This window comes from Erinaceus europaeus, chromosome 9 (assembly GCF_950295315.1).
Source record: "Erinaceus europaeus chromosome 9, mEriEur2.1, whole genome shotgun sequence".
In the NCBI taxonomy this organism is placed as follows: Eukaryota; Metazoa; Chordata; class Mammalia; order Eulipotyphla; family Erinaceidae; genus Erinaceus; species Erinaceus europaeus.
Window position 1 is genome coordinate 65,013,858 of NC_080170.1, and position 23,940 is coordinate 65,037,797.

A 23,940-nucleotide genomic window follows, 5' to 3' on the forward strand; every position below is an offset into this window, starting at 1 on the left:
ACCCTCTAGCTCCAATATTTTGGCAAGACCTTTCCTAGCTAATAGAACTCCTTAGTTCCATTTCAGGTGGTACACATCCTAAGAAAGTTAAAGAGCCTGGATATAGACCAGAGACCATGTACATGCACATGCATCCATAAATTGGGGGGAAATGTAGACCTTAAAGTAAAAGTGCACAATAGTCTATAGTAATTCAATAAGTGCAGCAAGAAAGAAGAAAGACCTAAAAAAGACACAAGGTACTTAATCAAATATTTTCTGCTTAGAACTAGATATCCTCCTTACCTACTCCCTACTTCACTTCCCTCAATCACTAAGTCCAACCATGTCAGATAAAGTAAGGACTATAAAAGCTGGATAAGGGCAAGAGACCAGCACACTCTAATGATGACCCTTTTGGTCACTACCAGGCTACCCATCACCTAGGGCCCTAGTCAGGGAATCCTTGGATTCCCATATAGATATTATGGGCCTAGACCTCTAACACTAGACCTAGCCTCCAGGTCACTCTCTCCATCATCACTGGTCATCTCCAACAGGAACAACATCATAAACCCTGTTGTGGGCCTCTACAGGACATTGTCCTCAGTGTAAAACAACACTTGTAGAAATTGTACCATTCTCCGAAGGAAGGCTAGGTCAACATACTCTGTCACTTGAGGAAGACTGGTCCTGAAATGAGTGCAGCCTAGAATGTTTCTAGCTATGACCATGGAATACAAGCTCAGACTGACAGGGATGCAGAGGTTACACAGGCTTCTGTACTAAATATGTATAGACATGTGCTTAGGTCAGATTGATGGGGTCTACAGTTAATGGCATTTATATACTTTTCCCATATTTGGGAGCTTCTCTCTGCCCTTATCCAGCTTTCTAGTCCTATCCTCAAATCTGTCATTATCTTCTCAGACAATACTCCTAGCCCACCTGCATGTTAGCTTTTGGGCAAAAATTAGTGAAGTCATGGGCCCCTTAGAATATACCTAAAATAGACTTCCTAGCTCCTTCCAACATGAAGACCACAAATTTCATCTGCTATACTTTTTTTTTTTTATGAAATAAATATTTATTTTATTTTATTTTTTTTAACAAAACCATAGGGTAGGAGGGGTACAACTCCACACAATTCCCACCGCCCAATCTCCATATCCCACCCCCTCCCCCGATAGCTTTCCCATTCTCTAGCCCTCTGGGAGCATGGACCCAGGGTCGTTGAGGGTTGCAGAAGGTGGAAGGTCTGGCTTCTGTAATTGCTTCCCCGCTGAACATGGGCGTTGACTGGTTGATCCATACTCCCAGTCTGCCTCTCTCTTTCCCTAGTAGGGTGGGTCTCTGGGGAAGCTGAGCTCCAGGACACATTGGTGGTGTCTTCAATCCAGGGAAGTCTGGCCGGCATCCTGATGACACCTGGAACCTGGTGACTGAAAAGAGAGTTAACATACAAAGCCAAACAAATTGTTGAGCAATCATGGACCCAAAGCTTGGAAAAGTGGAGAGGAAGTATTAGGGAGGTACTCACTGCAAACTCTAGTATACTTCTGCTTTCTTACTTTGGTGCCATACTCCAAACTCAACCTACCTAAAATGGAATTGGAGTATTACACCAAAGTAAAAGACTCTGGGGTGGGTGGGTGGGTGGGGAGAATACAGGTCCATGAAAAATGATGAATGAAATAGTGGGGGTTGTATTGCTAAATGGGAATCTGGGGAATGTTATGCATGTAAAAAAAAAAAAAAAAGGAAGAAGAAGTAGAAACGCAAAGCAGAAATTGACTGAGTTTGGAGTATGGCACCAAAGTAAGAAAGCAGAAGTATACTAGAGTTTGCAGTGAGTACCTCCCTAATACTTCCTCTCCACTTTTCCAAGCTTTGGGTCCATGATTGCTATATTTTTATCTTTAGGTTCTTGATTATTAAACAAATTGTTCTGCTTTATATCATAATGATTTTCAGCCACCAACTTGCAGATACTACCATGACACCAACGTGACCTCCCTGGGCAGATGACCTTACCAATGTGTCCTGGAATACCACCTCTCCAGAGCCCTACCCTACTAGGGAAAGATAGAAACAAGCTGGGAGTATGGATGGACCTATCAATGTCCATGTCCAGAAGAGAAGCAACTACAGAAGCCAGACCTTCTACCTTCTGCACCCCATAAAGATCTTTGGTCCATACTTCCAGAGGAGGGGAGAGGATATGGAACTCTGGTGGTGGGAATTATATGGAATTGTACCCCCTCTTTTCCCACAATCTTGTCAATCATTACTAAATCACTAATAAAAATTAAAGAAATTTTAAAAATCATCATCATAGATATAAAAATCAACTCCCACTTCAGCAGCATCAAGACACCAACCCCAGCTCAAGTTCACTTCCATTTGCAGTCCAGTATAACTTGTAATTTAAAAAATAAACACAACACTCACCACCACCCGCAAAATCTCACCTGTTTCCCACCTGTTTCCTTTTTTCTTTGCTACCATAGTTATTGCTGGAACTCGCTACTTGCACCAGAAATCCACTGCTTCTGATGGTATTTTTCCCCCTCTCTTTTTTTTATAGAAGAGAGAAATCAAGAAATGGGGCAGATGAACCGGGTAGTGGAACACCTGGTTGAGCACATATGCCACAACATGCAAGGACCCAGGTTCAAGTCCCCAGTCTCCACCTGTAGTGGGGAAGCTTTGCGAGTGGGTGAAGTAGTGTTGCAGGTGTTTCTCTGTCAGGGAATCCTTGGATTCCCATATAAATATGATGGGCCTAGACCTCTAACACTAGACCTAGCCTCCAGGTCACTCTCTCCATCATCACTGGTCATCTCCAACAGGAACAACATCATAAACCCTCTTTTTTAAAATTTAAAAAAAATTAATTTTAAAAAAATGTTTAAAAAGAAATGGGGGAGATGTAGAGGTGGTAAGAGGGAGAGAGAGAATGCAACAGTGTCACTCTGGCATATGAACTCTGGGATCTGATCTGGGACCTCGTGCTTCTAAGTCACGTGTTTTGCCCACTGTGTACATCTTGGGCCACGGAGATTTCACTTATTTTGTGAAAGAGACAAGAGCACCACTCAGTCATATGCCATGCCTGGGGTCAGACCTGGACCTCATGCAAGCAAGTCCTGTGCTCTACTTGCTAAATCACTGCCAACCACTACTTTTCCTTTTTAAACATTTTGCCAAAATTTTGGTGTCAGATGTATGGTTTCAATTATTATTATGACAAGGTCAGTGAAATAGCTCACTTGGATAGTGGGCTGCTCTTCCATGAATGTAGCCCAGAATTGAGTCCAGCCACCACCAAACTGAAGGAAACTTTGGAGTTCTACTCTTTTTTCACTCTCTTTCTCTCTCTCTCCCTCTCTCTCTCTCTCTCTCTCTATATATATATATATATATATATGTCTATGTGATAACAATTAGTGCTCTTATTATTGTTAAGACATTAATCAAATTCTCATTACTAGCACCTTTTCACCAAAGTTCATATGTATTTTATGTGCTGCTGAAGCGAGCACTTAAGTTCATACGTAGTAATACCTTTAGATGTTAACAAAATAGCTCTTGAATACACATGAGTATTTGGATTGTTTTAGGTGAAGAAGCAAAACAGAAAGAGAATTAAGGTGGAACTTTGGAGATTTCAGTGTCATCAGCACTGAAACCTTGGATAAATAGAATAAGTTGCTCTCTTATAATATTAGATGTCTATATCTCTGAAAGCTGTTTTATTTCCAGAATTATATGGTTCTTCAGTTCCGTGTGCTTGCGGAGGAAAAATAACTGACATGTTTTACTTTCAAATATAAATAGTCACCAATGTCTCTGGGTGATTAGTCAAGCAGAGAAGGTGGTGGATTGAGTTGGTTCACACACATGCACCTGCACAAAGCCCTTCCCCCTCACCCCAAAGTGCTCTGCAAAGCCCTGCCCATTGTTTGTCTGCTGCAAACTCTCCACCACAAACGTTCCTCAGAGGCCAGTGTTGTCATGTGTGATTCTTCTCTAAGCATCTCCCACTGCAAAATGCAGTTCTCTCAGAAACAAGGAATTCTCCACTTACTGAAATGAAATATTTCTCTCTACAAAGAGAAAAAAGTTGTGTCTCTTGATGGGATCAGAATCTGTTGCAAAATTAGAAAAACAAAATGGAAGAGTAGGAAAAAGAAGGAGGGAAGGGGGGAGGGTAAGAGGGAGGGAGGGGGGAAAGGAAAAGAGATAAGTGGGGCCCTAGTCAGGGAATCCTTGGAGTCCCACACAAATATGATGACCTAGACCTCTAATGGATCCCACTCTCCACCATCTATGGTTACTTACTTCAGGAGTATCATAAGCCCTCTTGCAGGCCTTCCTAGGACCTTGCCCTCACCAGAAAGCAGCAATGGTAGGGACTGCCCCAGTCTTCAAAGACAAGCTGGGGTATCCTGCCCTGCCACTTGAGGAAGACAGGTCCTGAAATGAGTACAGCCTGCAATGTTCCCAGCTCTGGCCATGAACTGCAAGCTCAAACAGGGGCTCCAAGGTTACACAGGCTCCTGTGATACATACATATCATATACAGATACAGATACAGATACAGATGTATCCATCCTAGGTCAGGTGGATGGGGTAAAGAGTTAATTTTATTCATAGTTTTTTCAAGAACAGGAGCTACTCTCTGCCTTAATGCAACTTCCTGGCCCTTTTCTCTACTCTGACACCATCTTCTCAAACAATATTTTGGTCCAATTCAATGTTAGCTATCAACATCAAGCAAAACCTCAAGTCATAGGTCCCTAGGAATATGCCTAAAATGGACTTCCTAGTTTCATTCCACCCTAAGATCCCTATTCTTATCTGTTCTATTCCTACTTTTTGGTTCCTATTCAATAACCATATTGTTCTACTTTATATCTTGCTGTCTTTCAGGCACCAAGTTGCTGACGCTACCATAATTCCATCCTGACTTCCCTGGATAGATGTCCTCACCAGTGTGTCCTGGAACTTCACCTCTCAAGAATCCTACCCAAGTAGGAAAATATAGAAACAGCTGGGGGTGTGGATAAACCTGCCAATGTCCAGATCCAGCAGAGAAGCAATTATAGGAGCCAGGACTCCCACCTTCTGCACCCCAAAAATTATTTTGATCCATACTATAGGTAGGAAAAAAGATGACCAGAGAGCTCTGAACTCCAACTTCATTAAGACCTGGAGAGAGAAGAGGAAAAGAAGAGGGGCATTTGCATGTAATAATAGATGTATGTGTGATTTGGAAAGGAAGGGAAGATAGGGTCATGGGGAAAAATGGGTAAATATATGTAAATATAGATAATTGAAGAAATAATAGTTAACTCATATCTGCAACCTTGGGAGAAATACTGTAGCTTACAATGGAGGGACTGAGGATTCAGAACTCTGGTGGTGGGAATAGTGCACAGTTGTACCCTTGTTGTCTTATAATTTTGTAAATCAATATTAAATCACTAATAAAATAGTAATGATGATGATGATGCAGAGGGAGTAATGCCAAAAAAAGAAAGAAAAATAAAAAAGAAAGGAAGGAAGAAAAGAGACAAGGGCCAGGTGGTGGTGAACCTAGTTAAACACACATAGTACTAAGTGCAAGGATCCATGCAAGAACACAGTTCAAGACTCTGCTCCCTACCTGCAGCAGGGACACTTCTCAAGCAGTGAAGCATGTCTACAGGTATCTTTCTTTCCCTATCTTCCCCTCCTCTCTCAATTTCTCTGTTCTGTTGAATAAAGGAAGAAGGGAAGAAAGAGAGAGGAAGGAAGGAAGGAAGGAAGGAAGGAAAGAAAAAAAAAAAGAAAGGAGGAAAAAGAAAAAATGACCTCGGGAAGAGTGGATTTATAGTGTAGGCACCAAAACCCCAGCAATAACCGTGGAGGCAAAAATAAATAAATAAATATAAATAAAAATAACAGATGCAGGGACCAAGTGATAGCACACATGTTATCATGTACAAAGACCCGTGTTCAAGACCCCAGTCCCCACCTGCAGGGGGAAAGCTTTGCAAGTAAGTGGTGAAGCAATGCTGCAAGTGGTCTTTCTGTCCTTCTTCCTCTCTATCACCCACTTCTCTCCTGATTTCTGGTTGTGTCTGTCCAATAAATAAAGATTTTTTTTTAATTTTTTTAATTAACAGACACAAATGGTTTACTCAAACCTACCTAAATGAGAATCTAGGCCTGGGGCCTGGGCATCTACACTTTCAACCACTTCCCACCTCTTTCTTTTTTTCTTTCTTTCTTTCTTTCTTCTTTCTTTTTCTTTCTTCTTTCTTCTTTCTTTTTTTTCTCCTTCTCCTTCCTTCTCCTTCCTTCTTCTCCTTCTCCCTCTCCTCCTCCTCCTCCTTCTTTCTTTGCCACTATAGTTATTGCTGGGATTCACTACCTGCACCGCAAATCAATCCACTGCTCCTGATGGTTTTTTTTTTTTTCTCTTTTCTTTTTATAAAACAGAGAAACACTGAGAGGAAATGGGAGATAGAGATGGAGAGAGCTATCTGAAGCACTGCCTCACCTCTCTTGAAGCTTCCCTCCTGCAGGTGGTGACCAGCAGCTTGAACCAGGGTCCTTACACAAAATAATGTGTGCACTCTAGTCCATGCATCATCACTCAGTCCCTCCCACCTGCTTCCAATGCTCATCAAATATGGTGAAGCCCTGGCCTCAGCTCATGGAACAGTTTTGTGACATCACAGAATGCAAACTATTCAGGCACAGGCCCAGACAGAAACCACATTCAAATGAAATCCTTGATTACTTATGTTTATTTATTAATTATTATTTATTTATTATTATTACTGACACCCTCGTGAAAGAGAAATAAAGATTCTGCATTTTCACTTTCACAAATGAATGTTTGGATTATCCCACCTGCTTTTGGTTTGCTTATTTTTCACTTTGATAAAAGTTATCTGTGTTCCGGAGGTGGGGCTACAAAGCAGCGGCAGCTGTGTTTCTCTCCTTTCCTCTCCCGAAACAACTAGGAATACCAAAGGAGACCACCTGGGACCTCAACAAGACAGGATTAGAATGACTTCAGGAACCCACCAAATCACCAGTGAATGCAAACACATGTGGCTCATGGACAGAGAGTAGCCTAGGGAGAGATTAAGTGGCTGGTAACAGTCCGGCAGTTTACCAGTTGAGGCACTACCTCAATCTATTTCACCAACAAAAAGACGGCTGAAGGGAGGAGAGGACTCCCCTAAGACACCAAATGCAGCTGTGAGTCTCCACTGCTACTGCCCTCAGAATCTGGAGCAGCAGCGGGGAAGGTCCTGAGCTGACACCAGGGGACAGAGAACTAACCAGGAAACTCAGAAGATCTATACCTCTGTGGCCTAGCAGTGGGGCTGTGAGAGTCTATTTGCATAACCATTAGATTATCTCTGCCCCACCCTGCTTTATCTCTTGGTCAGGAGTCAGTGATTAAGCTAAGAAGCCTACTTATAGTTTAAAAGCCCTCAGGCTCCTATAGCCTACAGGGGAGAAAAAGAACAAAAGAGGCTTTTAAGCCACTGAGCTCCAAATCAGGGATTAAATAATATTGAAAAAACTGTCAATTTCCACAACTGTGAACAATTTAATTACCTACTTACACACAAGTCAGTCCAGGAAAGAGTTATCAGTAACTTGAGAAGTACTAACAGATGTACCTCATAACATACTATATAGAATGGTTAAACCAAGAAGAAGAAATATTAGAGAAATAAACCAGGACAAAAGTCCAGCTAAAATCCCCCCAAAGGTTGAAGCACAATAAAATGAGGTCAACATCCAAACAATAGTTAAGGAAATAATCACAGGAGTGAGTAAAGACTTGAAAGAATTGTCATCAGAAATGCAGAAGCAATGAATGAGACCCTGGAAGAAAATACTAATTATCTCAAGGCTATTAGAGAGCTGAAAGCTGAAATAGCTGATCTAAGAACATAACTAGCTGAACAAGCTAAAACAGTATCAGAACAGGGTAACAAAATAGATGAACTCCAGAAAACAGTAGAAGGGAGAGAGAATAGAATAAATAAGACTGAAGACAGATTTACCAAGATTGAGGAAGAATTAGAGACAACTAAAAAGTAAGAGATCTCAAAAAGAGATAGATACTGAAAACAACAACAGAGACATAGGGGATGACTTAAAAAGAAATAATATACACATTGTTGGCTTACCAGAGGAAGAAAGAGAGGGAGGTGAAGAAAGCATTCTTCAGGAAATAATAGCTGAGAACTTCTCTAGTTTAGACAACATCAAAGAGGGTCCCAAACAGAATTAACCCAGACTTAAAGACTCCAAGACACATCATATTTAGAATGGAAAGGAATAAGGATAAAGAAAGGATTCTGAAAGCTGCAAGAGCAAAACAAAGAGTCACCTACAGAGGAAAACCCATAAGACTAGCAGCAGACTTTTCCACACAAACACTATAGGCCAGAAGAGAATGGCAAGGTATCCAGTGCTCAATGAGAAAGGCTTTCAACCAAGACTACTGTATCCTGCTAGACTGTCATTCAGACTAGATGGAGGCATAAAAACCTTCTCAGACAAGCAACAGTTGAAAGAATCAAGTACCCAACAACAGATGAGTGGCTGAGAAAGCTGTGGCATATATACACAATGGAATACTATACAGCTATCAAGAACAATGAACCCACCTTCTCTGACCCATCTTGGACAGAGCTAGAAAGAATTATGTTAAGTGAGCTAAGTCAGAAAGATAAAGATGAGTATGGGATGATCCCACTTATCAATAGAAGTTGAGAAAGAAGATCTGAAAGGGAAACTAAAAGCAGGATCTGACTAAATTGAAAGTAGGGCACCAAAGTAAGAACCCTGTGGTAAGGGGGAGGGTGGTCATGCGGCTTCCTGGGCCAGTGGGGGGTGGGAGTGGGTGGGTGAGATGGGACACAGTCTTTTGGTGGTGGGAATGGTGTTTATGTACACTCCTAGTAAAGTGTAGTCATATAAATCACTAGTTAATTAATATGAAAGGGGGAAAATTAATTGTATGTCTCGAAGTTTTTAAAACACAGACTGAGTCCTTTTAATATATAGGCTGTGTATTTGATATGTGGACTCTCTCAAAAGCCTAGACCAAGTAGATCAGAAGCAACCAGTGGCACAGCTATATAAGATACTAGGTACTATACAGCAAACCCTAACAAAGGGACTTTTTAAAGTTAACCCAATTACCAAATAATGTGATGATAACATTAACTATCCATTGTCTTTTTGAACCCTAAGAAAGCAGGAACCTCACATCTCCACTATAGAGCCTATATTTCCCCCAGTCCTGGAACCTCAGGATAGGGCCCGCTTTCCCACATGCCTCTTCCAATCCATATCAAATAATATTGCATTTGCCGATTACAACCTAATCAATGCAACGATTGCCACCACAACATGCTTCAGCTCAGACTGTGTCCAGAGATTCAGGTGTGGAATGACAACCCTTAAATTTCATTACTCGGGCGAGACCTTTCCTTTCATAGTGTTCTCTAATTCCATCCCAGGTGGATCACTTTCTAACAAAGTCCCAAAACCTAGATATAAACCAGGTTCTGTGAGAGAGAGAGCATATGTTCACATGTATCCACAAACTAGTGCAAAATATGTACCTGAAAGCAGAAGTACACTAGAGTTTGCAATGAGTACCCCCCCCCAACACTTCCTGTCCACTATTCCAACCTTTGGGTCCATGATTGCTCAACAATTTGTTTGACTTTTGATGTTAACTCTCTTTTCAGCCACCAGGTTCCAGATGCCATCAGGATGCCAGCCAGGCTTCCCTGGACTGAAGACCCCACCAATGTGTCCTGGAGCTCCACTTCCCCAGAGACCCACCCTACTAGGGAAAGAGAAGGGCAGACTGGGAGTATGGACCGACCAGTCAACATCCATGTTCAGCGGGGAAGCAGTTACAGAAACCAGACCTTCCACCTTCTGCAACCCACAACAACCCTAGGTCCATGCTCCCAGAGGAATAGAGAATGAGAAAGCTATCAGGGAAGGGGAGGGGATATGGATATTTGGTGGTGGGAATTGTGTGGAGTTGTACCCCTCCTACCCTATGGTTTTGTTAATTTATCCTTTCTTAAATAAAAAATAAATTAAAAAAAGAATCAACTATCACCAAGCCTGCCCTGAAAGAAGTTCTGAACAGTCAGACCACCATAAATATGCCATAGATCAGACTACTCTAATAATCTACAAGAATGGCATTAAAGTATCTTCAATCTGAGGGCCAGGTGGTAGTGCAGTGGGTTATGCAGACATGGCACAAAGTGGAAGGGCAGCATAAGGATCCTGGTTTGAGCCCCTGGCTCCCCACCCTCAGGGGTGTCGCTTCACAAATGGTGAAGCAGGTCTGCAGGTGTCTATCTTTCTATCCCCCTCTGTCTTCCCCTCCTCTCTCCATTTCTCTCTGTCCTATGCAACAAGGATATGATGACATCAATAACAACAACAATGAAACAACAAGGGCAAAAAGGGAAAATAAATAAATATTTTAAAAAAATAAAAAGAAAAATTCATGTTAAGTGAAATAAGTCAGAAACAGAAGGGTGAATATGGGATGATCTCACTCTCTGGAAGAAGTTGAAAAACAAGATCAGAAGAGAAAACACAAGTAGAACCTGAACTGAAATTGGCATATTGCACTAAAGTAAAAGACTCTAGGGTGGTTGGGGGAGAATACAGGTCTAAAAAGGATGAGAGAGGACCTAGTGGGGGTTGTACTGTTATATGGAAAACTGGGAAATGTTATGCATGTACAACTGTTGTGCATTTATTTACAAATGTTATGTATTTACAAATGTATTTACAAATGCTATGCATGTATTTACTATCGAATGTAAAACATAAATTCTCCAATAAAGAAATTTTTAAAAAGTTATCTGCATGAGTTCATTGAAGGGAGCACTGAACTTGCCAATATCCCTGAGGTTTTCTAGAATTTTCTAGAGCAGGTAGTAGTGGAACTGGGGATCCATGGTGGGTAGAGGATGATGGGAAGAGTTAGAAAACCCACTCAGTCACGAACTAAACCCTGTCAACTGTTATTTGATCAGTTCTTACTAAGAGAAGTTACACATGAGTCTATGTATATAGATTTTAATTTTTTTAGTGGTTTCCAACTAATTCAGATGTTGCCTTTAAGGTTCATCTAACAACATACCACTGCAATAACACAAAGCAAAATTTCCCAGCCTAGATTGCTCATGAATGCTCCCCATTCATGAGGAGTTTGACTTCTCTGTTCTAGAAGCTCTGAACTCTGTAAATACCATTAAAAGAATTCCAAAGCATGCTATCAGCAGTAACTCCACCCATGGACACATACTGTGATATGTCTAGAACAGAATTCTGTCATTTCTTCAATGGGGTGGGGCAGTATATAAGAGGCCATGTATTGAGTATGTTTATCCAACTCATGTGGATTCTGAGTGAGGCACTTGGGACACAGAAGAAGCACAAAATTGAACCAAGTTCCATGTGTGGCATAAGCACATAACAAAATAGAGGAAGCTCAGCACTCAGCCCTGCATTGAGAATGAAAAATATCAATGGACACAATCTTGAGAGCAGGATGATAAACTCACAGATGACTTCTCAGATGAAGCTAACTACCAGTAAAATAGAGCCTGGACAGGAATAAGCTGGCCAGAAAAAGTCAAAGCCATGCTAAAAGTTCCTGCCTTAATTCCAGGCCCTTCTCACCCTTTCTGCTGCTCAGTTTCCCAAATCCAAGAGGGCTGGTTAAAATCTGCCAGAGGAAACTAACTGATGCCACTTAGGCAAATTCTCATTTGTAAAGTGATGGAATATTCTATTTAAAATATGCCCATAGTCTCATCTACATCCATAGAGACTTTTTTATGGTCTATTGGGGCTCTTGCATTTGAGTGATTCCACCACTTCAGGCAGATTCTTTTTTTTCCACCTGTAAAAAAGAAAGAGGGGAAGTTGGGTGGTATCACAGTGGGTTAAATGCTCCTGGAGCAAAGTGCAAGCACCAGCGCAAGGACCCCTGTCTCCCTACCTGCAAGGGAGTTGCTTCACAGATGGTGAAGCAGGTCTGCAGGTGTCTATTGTTGGTATGCTTCTAGTTCTGCTTCTGGGATATAGTTCTGCTTCTATTACATTGCTTGACATTGTGGTCTATTTACATGATCTTTCTGTTACATTGGTTTGGTCTCACCCCCCCACCTCCGGGAGATTTGGTTTAGCCTTTGCTAGTTTCAGGCTTCTCCCTTCTCCCCGCCCCCTACCCTATGTACTTCCTGAGTTCCTGACTCTGCCTCCATAGGAGAAAGATGGAGGAGCACATGGTGTGGTGATTAGGTGTTGGACTGTTTGTCCGCTTGTGAATAAAGATTAAACTGCGTTCTCAGCTCAGCTACGAGTTTCTGGTCATCTGTTACCCGCCCATGAAGCCAGCCCGGTGAAAACAACAGTCTGTCTTTCTCTCCCCCTCTCTGTCTTCCCCTCCTCTCTCCATTTCTGTCCTATCTAACAATGATGACATCAATAACAACAATAACTACAACAACAATAAAATAACAAAAGGGCAACAAAAGGAAAAATAAATTTAAAAAAATAGTTGGGAGCAGTGAAGTTAAAAAGAAAAGGGGGCAGAGGACAGAGATAGGGAGATACCACAGGTATCAGTCCATCATTTGTGAAGCTTTCCCCAGGACAACTGCTTGAACCCAGGTCCCTGACACATGGTAAAGTATGTGCATTACTGGATGAGTCATCTCCCAGTCCTCTTAAGGATTATTTTTTTTCAGAATAAAATGCTCAGAAGTCATTTTCTCGGGCTGGGAAGGCAGCATAATGGTTCTGTAAAATACTCATGCCTGGGACTCTGAGGTCCCAGGCTCAATCTTCAGCACCATCATAAGCCAGAGCTAAGCAGTACACTGCTAGTCTCTCTTCATATCTTTCTCTGTTATCTCTTTCATTGAAAAATAATAAATTATATATTTATCTTAGAATACATAAAGCAATATGTATAAGAAGTTGCTTTTACCTATTAAGAAGAGAAAGAAAAATTGGGGGAAAAGCAGGCTTGGAAAAGAACACCAGCACTGGCGTTAGAGAGATCAAGGGGAAAAGTGGGTCCAGTAGAGCACACACCTAACTCTGAGCAAGGACCTAGGTTCAAGCCTCTGGCCACCTATAGAGCAACATGTAAAGGGGAAAGCTCACAAGTAGTTATGTGCGTTCTCTCTCTCTCTCTCTCTCTCTCTCTCTCTCTCTCTCTCTCGTTCTTCCTCTTTCTCTCTCTCTCTCTCTCTCTGTGTGTGTGTGTGTGTCTCACCCCTATATCAGCAAGGGGTGGTGATGGGGATCCCACTGCAAGTGGTGGAATTAACAAGTGGAAAGTCCAGACAGCAGAAAAAGAAAGATTAAGGAGCCCATCTACAGATGACTGGCTAAAGAAGCCATGGGATATATACTCCATGGAATACTACTCCACAATCAAGAAAGATGACATTGTGTCCTTTGGGACAAAAATGGATGGAACTAGAGGTTATTATGCTTAGTGAAATAAGAGATGAAAGACAGTAACTGCCAGATGGTTTCACTCTTCTGTGGAATCTAGAGATCGGATACACATGAACTTGAAAAAGCAAAAACAATTATCAGAAGCAAGCAAACTGTTTCTAAGACTTGTGAGAACTATGGTAGTTATCTCTGTGAGGTGGGAGGATAGGGGACACAGAACTTTGTTGGTGGGTGTGGTGTGTAACTATACACAGTAATCTTACAATCGTGTAACCTATATAACCAAGTAGAAGTGTAGCCAAATAAAAAAATGGAAAAAATAAATAATAAAAGATTAAGGAAAAGGAACGGGACTCCAGGTAGTAACAGGACTTACCAAATCTTCTCTAGAATAGTTTGTGTTTAGATAGAGATAAGCAGAGTTGAGTGAAAGAGGTTACAGCACTGAAGCTTTTGTTTTTAATTTTTTTTAATTATTTTAATTTATTTATTGGATAGGGTCAGAGAAGGAAGGAAGATATAGAGAGGGAGAAAGACAGAGAGACATCTGAAGCTCTGCTTCACCACCTGAGAAGCTTTCCCCCTGCAGGTGGGGTCAGGGGCTCCAACCTACGTCCATGTACACTGTAACATGCACTCAACCAGTTTCCTCCAATGTGATGGAAAGTTCACAAGTGCAAAAAAAGAAAAAAAAAATCAATCAAACAAACAAAAAACAACTAGCAGTCATCTTTTAATCATTCTGAATTACGAAAGAAATGGCTTCCACACCTAGGGGCCAGGCTCAAACTTGGGTCACACACATGGCAAAGCAGTATAGTGAGCTATTTTGCAAGTTCTCTAGAAAACTCTTACCTTTACTCTGATTGGCTCTCAATGTTAAATGTTAAATCCACTGAAAGAGGCAAATGAAGGGCTTTCCTGAGCAATCCCAAGGATGAACTCGTTCCTAGAAGTTGTTCCTAATACCTGAGGTTATTTTCTAACCTAGCACAGGAATCCCATGTCTGAAAGTCAACATCAGGTTACTCAACTTTAACGAAAGACCTGAGTCTGTAGCTGCTTTTATTAACTGAAGTTAGTCCATGGAGGTTTTCCAGGTTCACAACAGAAGCCAGAAAACAAGAGCAGTGTTTTCAAACGTGGACTCGGTCATTGGAGAATCAGCAGCAGCTGGAGCGGCCAGCGTGGCCCCATGTCCCCAGGACCCACCTATCACAGGTGTGTGTGATGGAACATCCCTGCCTTTACTCCATACCAGTGTGATGCTAGGTCTTCTATGACCGTGTCCCGTTCTATGATTTGGTAGATGATATTGTGAAAGTGTGAACACACAGGACTGCTCCTGCAGAAATACATGGTTGTTGCCTCTTCACCTCCTAGGTTTCCTAGGAACACTCTTCTTTCTCAGAGAGGTACAAAACTAGACTGCTTGTAAAATGTAGCCCTCTATGGAAGAGCATTCTCTACCTTCAGAGGTGAGAGGAATGAGTTACCTTAACTGATGTATTACAATGGCATGTGGAATGTATCTGAATTTCACAACAGATGCCCCACCGGTAGGTTAGAGAGAAGTGAGAAAATAACCTGGCAGGGGCAGGCCTGTGCTCATTGAATGTAAGAGGAAACTGAAAATTGTAATAGTTTCCAACACATTGCCAGATTTAAAAAAAACAAAAAAACCTACATGGAGACAGCTTGTATCACCTAGTGTGTATTACTACAGTAGACAAGAAAGTCCCATTTTATCTTAGTGAGAATTCATAATCAACTTATTCTTTATTATAATTTGCCAGAGCTCTGCTTAACTCTGGCTTAAGTATTGAGCTCAGGACCTCAGAGCCTCACCATGGAAGTGTTTTGCATATCATTAAGCTCTCTCCACTAAGGCTCCATGACTTTTATTCTTTAAATACTTTACTTGCAAATAATAAGCAACGTTTTTATTTTTTGTACAGTATTTCTAAAAGCGCCTAGTCTTAAAAAAAAAAAAATCAAAACCTTACCCTTCCTACTTTCAACTTGCCAATTCTGAAATAAGTGAAACTATTTTTTATGAAAGCAAAAGTGGAAGCAACAAGAATGCAAAATCTATTTTTAAAGGATCTTTTTCTCAAAGTTTTTTTTTTTTAAACAGGGTACTGCTCAGCTCTGGCTTATTATTGTGCGGGACTGAAGCTGAGAACTCTGGGCCTCAGGCATGTAAGTCTGCCATAACCTGCCAGTGGCATCAAATTGTAAATAAGGCTTCTACCAGGCTGACCAGATAGTAACAGTTGAGAGGTAGACCAGTGAAAGCCCCCAGGCTTACAACATTTAAAAGTGTAAAAAAAAACTTTTTTATTTTTTATTTATAAAAAGGAAACATTGACAAAACCATAGGATAAGAGGGGTACAACTCCACACAGTTCCCACCATCAGAACTCTGTATCCCATCCCCTCCCCTGATAGCTTTCCTATTCTTTAACTCTCTGGGAGTATGGACCCATGATCATTGTGGGATGCAGGTGGGAGGTCTGGCTTCTGTGATTGCTTCCCCGCTGAACATGGGCATTGACAGGTCAATCCATACTCCCAGTCTGTCTCTCTCTTTCCCTAGTGGGGAAGGGCTCTGGGGAAGCAGAGCTCCATAACACACTGGTGGGGTTGTCTGTCTAGGGAAGTCTGGTTGGCATCATGCTAGCATCTGGAACCTGGAGGGTTGACAAGAGAGTTAACATACAAAGCCTAACAAATTGTTGACCAATCATGGACCTAAAGGCTGGAATAGTGCAGATGAAGAGTTGGGGGGGTCCTCCATTTTGTAGATATCTAGGACGCATATTTTAGTTAAATTCCAAAGGGCCTGTGGCTATATGAGTGTGTTCTTTTTTCTTTTTCTTTTTGCCCCTGAGCCTGAAATCTGATATGGCGGTGGATCCAAGTTATTGTCTGGGGAGATGATGTCATGGCTGGGAAAGGGATCAGAAAGCTGGATCAGGGAAGAGAGTAGCTCCCTAATATGGGAAAGGGGTATAAATACTGTTGATTGTAAACACCATCGATTTGATATTATCTGGGGCCCATAATTAGCTTAGGAGTATGTGTGGCCTCTGCATCCCTCTAGATCTGAGCTCACATTTTGTGGTCACGAGTAGGAACATTCCATGCTGCCTCAGGTGTAGCATACAGTATGTTGTCCATCCTCCCTTTGGAGGATGGAACATTCTCTACCATTGTTGATCCAAGTTGAAGGCAAGGTCCTATGGGGGCCCACAAAGGGGTCTATTTCGTTGTTCCTGACAGAAATGACCAGTAACAATGGAGAGAGGGATTTATTCGAGTTCTAGGCCCATCAAGTCTGTTTGGGAATCTCAGGACTCCCTGATTAGGGCCACAGCTGATGGAATGGCCTGATAGTGACTAAAGAGTCATCATTAAAGTATGCCAGTCTGTTGCCCTTATTCAGCTTTTGCAGTCCTTGCTTTGATAACGTAAAACAAAACAACAACAACAACAAACTATGTCATCTTTTAATCATTCTGAGTATCAAAAGGTAAGGCATCCACACCTGGCAAACAGAATAAAAAGTAATTCAGTGGGACAGAAGTTAGTCCCTGATGCCAGGGTGGCAAGCATACACTCCTTCACCCTGCTTTCTATAGAACCCAATTTTCATTAAGATGTATATAACCACTGCAATCCTGCCCAGCAGTATTTGGCCCTCTCTTTGCTGACATGCACCCCTTACTTGATGACTATTTAAGTTGTTTATTCCAATAAACTCCCAATAACCTTTGATGCCATCTCTGTGCCTTGCTGGCCACAAGGCCAAATATGTCTTCATAATCATTACGCTATCTCCATGAACCCACACAATTTCTTAGTAAATACATGTCTATAAGACTCTTATTTTTAAGGTTCTTCTTGTCCTATGGCCAGATCCATAAAGAAAAGCCCTCTTCTTAAAACTTAGGAGTTTACAAAAATTTTCCATCTTTCCTAACCAATTAAATTGGGAATGAGCGACACATCAAAACCTTTTGGGAGGGAAAAGTGTTCCCATGTAAAATGCTCATGAAAATGGCATGTTCATAAACACAGTAAGTTGTAGCAAATGTAACACATAGAAATGTACCTTGAGAACAAATGTGAGCACTTAGATTGCTTACTACTAATTATGGTATCAATGTTTATGTAGATCAAACCTCTTTAAGGGAAGCAAGCATACACTGAAAATCAGCAGGAAGCATACTGAGTGGGTAAAGTAGCCTTCAGAGGACCCATAAGAAGTGTAATTATTTTCTAATTTATTTAGGCTAAGCCCAACAAAAGAGGACTTTCTTGTTTACATGTTGCACAGGAGGTGGTTAGACTACTTTTAAAACCTTGCAGTAAGCTGCAGACTTATAAAAATACCTAGAAAGCAGATTTGAAACAGCCATAGCTTGCCAGCCCCTGTAGTTCCCAACCAATTGTAGTTATGCACCACCCCCCCACCGCCGCCCCAATTTTGCAAGATGTGTCAATATAATGAAGCATTGCTGTTTCAGAGGTGTGGTCGCCCGTTTAACATCAAAGGCTGAACTTCCACATCTTCTAGTGCTGGTGGGTAGGGGTGTGAGGGGCCCAGAGAAGTCTGGAGAGAGCCAATAGCCTTCCCAAACCTTTCCTTTTGGCATGCACATCAAAAAAGCAACTTATCCCAGCAGCCTCTAACCCTGAGCATCTGCACATAGATCTAACTCATAAATACACATGTAGTATACTTAAATCACAGATCCTTGTCTTTTTTTTTTTGTCAGCAGTTATATAATGGCTGGGGCTCAGTGCCTACACTGCTTCTGGTGGCCATTTTTTCTTCTTTCCTCCAGACCAGGGTGGGGAAATCTTTTTTTTTTTTTTTTCTGCTAAGGGCCATTTAGAGATAACATCATTCTTAAGCCATACAAAATGATCAACTTAAAAAAATAGCACTTAATGCTGTTGTGAAGAACTAGATGGCAAGTCCTGCCTGTGAATGCCTTGGCAGGGCCAGACCAAATCATTTCACTGGCTTAACAGTCAAATGCTCCCCACCCCTGCTCTAGACAGAGGGTGAGAGACAAAGAGAGAAGAGACACAGCAGCACAGCTCCATGACTCATGAAGATCCTCCCCATAGGTGCTCAAACCTGGGTCACCATGGTAGTATGTGCTCTCCACTGGATGAGCCACTGACCCTTGTGTTTTTTTTTTTTTCCCCTCCAGGGTTATTTGCTGGGACTTGGTGCCTGCTCTATGAATCCACCACTCCTGGAGGCCATTTTCTCTTTTTTTTGTTGCCCTTGTTATCGTTGTTGTTATTGCTGTCATTGTTGCTGGATAGGACAGAGAGAAATCAAGAGATGGGGGAAGACAGAAGAGGAGAGAAAGCTAGACACCTGCAGACCTGCTTCACCACCTGTGAAGCAACCTCCCCTGCAGCTGGTCTGTGCGTTTTGCACTATGTGTGCTTAACCCATTGCACTACCGCCCAGCCCCCGATCCTTATGGCTTTAAGGCCACTGAGATTATTTTGTTATACTGACATAATAGAGTAAAAAGGCTAAAAGGACATGTGCTACTTGTCCACCAGGCTGCTATACTGAGGCTTGTGTGATTGGTGCTATGTCTCCAGGAATATTAGGAGGCAAAAAGTAGATTATGTGAAGGTTATGCCAGATAAGTCTCTATTCTAAAGAAAAAATGTCATATCCCCCCCCCTCCGCTTTTAAGAGGAGTACATAGACTTTATTCATTTTCTCAGAGCACTGCTCAACTCTAGCTTAACATGGTGATGGGGATTGAACTTGGGAGCTCAGAGTCTCAGGTATAAATCTTTGGCATAAAGATTATGCTATCTAGTTTACACTATCTAATCAGCCCTAAGTACTTTTCCTTAGATAGGAGAAAGATCTTTCTTTGTTCAGAAGTATAAACGGAGAGGGATATACAGAGATAGTAGTTGTTGTCATGAGTGGCCTGGAGGGGAAGAGAGAATTGAATCAGGAAAAAAAAGGGGGGGAGACAACTATGTATAAATGTAGATAGTTGTAGAGATGATGGTTGGCCCATGTCTACAACCTTAGGGGAACTATGGTGGATTGTAGTGGGGAGACTGAAGATTCAGAACTCTGGTGGTGGGAATGGTGTGGATTCAAACCCCTGTTGACATGTAATTCTGTAATATAAAAGTAAAATAAATAAGTAAAAATAAATGGAGTCAGTGCTGAAATATGGCTCAGTTCACCATGCCATAAGCATTTCCAACTTATCTGAAACTTTATCCCTTAAACAAGGATAACCACAAATTTTAACATTAGGACATGTTCCTTCTGCTTTCAATCTATGAACAGCAGCTGAGTTTGACACTAGTGGGAGCCATCTACTTAATCTCTTTCTAATCTCTTCAGAATCACCCAGAGGAGGATAAGTAAAGAGAAACTAGAAAGTCTCTTCAGAGCAGGACTTCAACAGGACAAGTTCCAGTAATGACAACAATCATCACAGAAACAAAACAGTTATCTTCAAATTTAAATTTATTAATACATTCAGCTATGTCTGTCAGTCTACATCCAAATTTGCTACTAAAAATAAAATAGTCACATCCCATGTTAGGAATACCGAGTCTGAAAAACACTTTTTGAGTCAAGCCTATTGTATAAATAAATGACTAGTTTCTTTTCATATCAAAATTCCCATAAAAAATTACATACCCCCCTCCCCAGTTCTACCTGTAGCCATGATAAATGTAAAAATTTAAATATGACACATCCTTGTCAAAGGTGCAAAGTCTATTATTAACAGCTTTAAAATTGGCATTTGCAGAGTGTGATCATACAGTTATGTACTCATTCCCAAAGTGCAAATATTGCCATAATTTAACACTGTTTTGATTCCATTGCAAGAATTAAACATTACACAAAATTGAAAAGTACATGGAGGGGCTCTATCAGTGCCCTAAAGCCCTTCCCACTTTGGTTTCACCCAATGATGTAAACTCCAAAGTGTTCATCAGAGTTTTAGTTTACTTCACATAGCCACCACAGTATATATATTAACAAAAAGTTTCATATACATCTAAGTATTGAAGACTCCATCATAAAGGTCAAGAGTCTCAGATTACATGAACATACCCGCAAGCCCTTGCCCACCCCCCCACCCCCTGCCCAAAGCACAAACAACGGCTGAGCGTGCTTCAATCTGGGGATACAATCAATGCTTAGACATCTTTGATTTCATTTCAGTGCTATACAAAACAATAATCACCTGACTGAGTTCCGATGACTTGGGGATTGGGGTGGGGAGAAGTGCTGATCACCACCCATATTTTGTGACCAGTATGGTCCTGTCCTGCAGATAGGAGACATCTGGTCCCCCTTGCCTGCCTCCTCCCAGGCTGTCCTTGTGCTCCATAGTCTCCTTACTGGAGCCTCTTGCAAACACTCGAGTCTGGTATATTGGTCCTCACCATACAGGGCCATTTCTAAAGCTGTTGAGGTGGAGTTTCCTTGGTGACCTTCTACAGAAAACCGGCAGAGCTGCCCAGGTCCATGTTGTTCAGATATACCACAGAATCTCTCCCCCGAGGTCAGGGGAGGAAGCGGGTGGTCCCCCCTGAGAGGATGTCCTGGATGAGAGCCTCGGAATTTCACGTCCTGCCTGATCAACTCACACATTCACAGCAAGTGTGAGAAGCTGCCTGCCTGGCATTTCTTTGGCTCAGTGTCTTAATATCACTCAGGCTGTTGCTGCTTCTCCTCTAGACTGACCCCAGCCGGACAGACTGCATCCTTTGCACTCAGACAATGTTCCCTGTGATCCCCAGTTTCCTGGCTATCTTCTGTTTTGCTAATAGACTCACTGTTGTCCCTAGAGCCTCCCTGTAGCCCAGGCTCTGGAGGACACTCTTGGTCTGGGGGTTCAGAGTCTTCCTGCAGTACAGCATTTCGCTCTGTGCCTGCTTGGGGTGGGGGGCCTGGCTCAGTTTCTACCCCTGGGGGCTGGGGCGAGTTTTTGAGGTGGCAGTGGCACAGAGGGCAGGTCTCCTGCACATATAACCATTTCTTGAGACAGCCTGCATGGAAGAAATGACTGCAGGGAGTGATCACAGCAGATTTCATATCCTAAAGAGAAGAGGGAAAAAGAAACCTTGTAAATATGTTAGCTAAAATCCCTGCTGCTACTTTAAGATTTTTGGTTCATTCTCCCCCTCCCCCCCATAGGAAATCTGTAACAGAGCTGAATGGAATTCTTTTATAGTTCAGTACTAACACTTTGACATCAGAGGCTCCTCTGACGTCATAATGTCAATGCAGGTATGTTTAATGTCAAATAATGCAGATGCACTGGCTTAGTATAACTTTAAAAGTGAAAACAAAAATGATGTAAAAAGCTACCTCAACTGGGTTCTCTTAGGATGACACACCAGGGTTCTATGTATACAGTGTGTCCCGGGCTTCCACTGGCAAGGCACAGCTGTATGAGAACCTCAGAAAGTCTGTACAGTTTATTTCATGATGACTTAGAAGCAATAAGACAAAAGCAGCCACATAAAACCAGAGTATTGGCAAGGAAGCAGCAATTTCACTAGGTACAATGGATATCCAGCTTTCAAGACACGGTCTGTGAAAGCCAGTGTTTCCCAGTTTGCAGCAGAATCACCTGGAATGCTTGTTAACCACATGTATTCTCAGACACCACAGACCTAACAAATCCAGGTATCTATAAATGAGACTCAAAATCTAGTCACAGCAAGTCATCCATGTGACTTGTATGCACACTTATGTTTGATGACCACTAGGTAGGAAGTAGTACCTTGCAAAAAACATATTTGAGGAAAGAAGGCTGAAGATACAGGTTTAAGTTTTTTATTTTTATATATACACATTTGTTTAAAGTCCTACACAAGGCATTGTCACTACCCTGGAAATTCCTTGCCAACAGCTGGTAAATACCTAAAAGTTAACTTTTAAGCAGAAAGCCATCCAAGGACAAGCAGCCAGCTGAGAGGTAAGCAATTTGACTTTTTGCTTTCTGTGTGATATCACCAGGTAGTCCTAGCACCTCAAAAAAAGTGATGTGATAATGGGAAAACACAAAAATGGGACTCTTACATCCCAGATGAATAGTGAGGCGTGGGCTATGGGGTGGATGGTGGGCTTTGTCCTGCATATGGTGAGGCTGCCCAGCACAGAAGAGCCAGTGCTGATATGAGTTGAGACTGAGGAAACAATAGTTCTCAATCTCCCCAGATGTGCACCTTGCTAGCACATCTAGCTTGTATTTCCCTCTACAATCTTACTCTAGTCTTATCAACATACACAAATATAGGCAGATTCACTTAAATGAACAGCAGCCTCAGACAGACATTCCCTGTACACACACTTGACACAGGCTACAACACGAGCTCCCCTCCACCCCACGCATGCTCACCACACTGTCTGCATTGCTCCCTCTACTCCATTGGCATCATCTACATTGAGGTCCCACCAGCCCATGCTGTTATAAAGAACGGTTATAAATGAATAGCTCCTCCAGCTGTCCAATTTCTGTGTATACTTCCAACAGTACAGCCCATACTGGGTGCTTTGTTTCCAAGCTGATTTAAATATAGTTTAATTTTTAATAAAAGGTGATCATCAGCTTTTTGTGTCACATGGGCATGGTGGTGAGCCAACTGCAGGGTCCATTAACCAGATCCTCTACTGTATCTCCTGGTCCCACCTTCACCTCCACCTCCACTCACATCTGTTGTGCCCCTCTCTTCCTAAGCACCCCCAACCACAGGTAAGCACACGCTCCCTCCATCCCAGAATACAAGAAAGAACAGAATCTTGGCACACCACTTTTCAGGAGTTGCTAACTCCTTCCTGATTGATATAGTATGTGTGTGTGTGTGTGTCTCTATTTAGAAATATAAAATACACCTGACCTGTTTTTCCTTTTTTTTTTTACGGGTGAGCAATAATGTTGAAAATAACAGTACATTAGAACTTGAGGGAATGCATTACAAAAAACTTAGAAATAAAATGAGTGGGTGGGAGACAGTTTGCTTGGTAGAGTGCATACTTTGCCACACATGAAGAATTGGGCTTGAGCTTCTAGCACCACATAGGAGCACCATGCATGGCACCAGGGGAAGCTTTATGAATGGTGGGTCAGTGTTCTGGTACCTCTCCTTCTCCATCTCTGCCTCTATTCCCCCCCCCCTTCTGTCTCATTCTCCTTTTCTGAAATTAAAAGTGGGGGGGGGGGGAAATCTGATGGGCAGTGAAATCATACTGGTCTAAGGGCCCAGCATCAAAATGAAGGAAAACCGTAATTATTTTACCAATTAATAATTTCTTAAACTTCCCCCACTCGTAGTCCTATATGGAAATTTAAGTTGAATCTGGTTAATTTGCTTATGGTC

General features: G+C 41.9%; 1 protein-coding gene and 1 long non-coding RNA gene across 6 annotated transcripts in view; one reads left to right on the forward strand and one right to left on the reverse strand.

Annotated features, from left to right (window-relative positions):
• Positions 1 to 23,940, forward strand: part of LOC132540219 (uncharacterized) — a 994,902-nt gene that overhangs the window by 544,736 nt on the left and 426,226 nt on the right. The gene's annotated exons all lie outside the window — the stretch shown is intronic.
• The window catches only part of RNF145 (ring finger protein 145), a 104,982-nt gene continuing 101,089 nt past the window's right edge, over positions 20,048 to 23,940 (reverse strand). For all 5 annotated transcript variants that reach the window (XM_060198070.1, XM_060198067.1, XM_007528658.3 and 2 more), the window contains one exon: positions 20,048 to 21,652. In XM_060198070.1, coding sequence (XP_060054053.1) covers positions 21,263 to 21,652 — 390 coding nt within the window. In that variant the 3' untranslated portion in view covers positions 20,048 to 21,262. The remainder of the gene's footprint in view (positions 21,653 to 23,940) is intronic.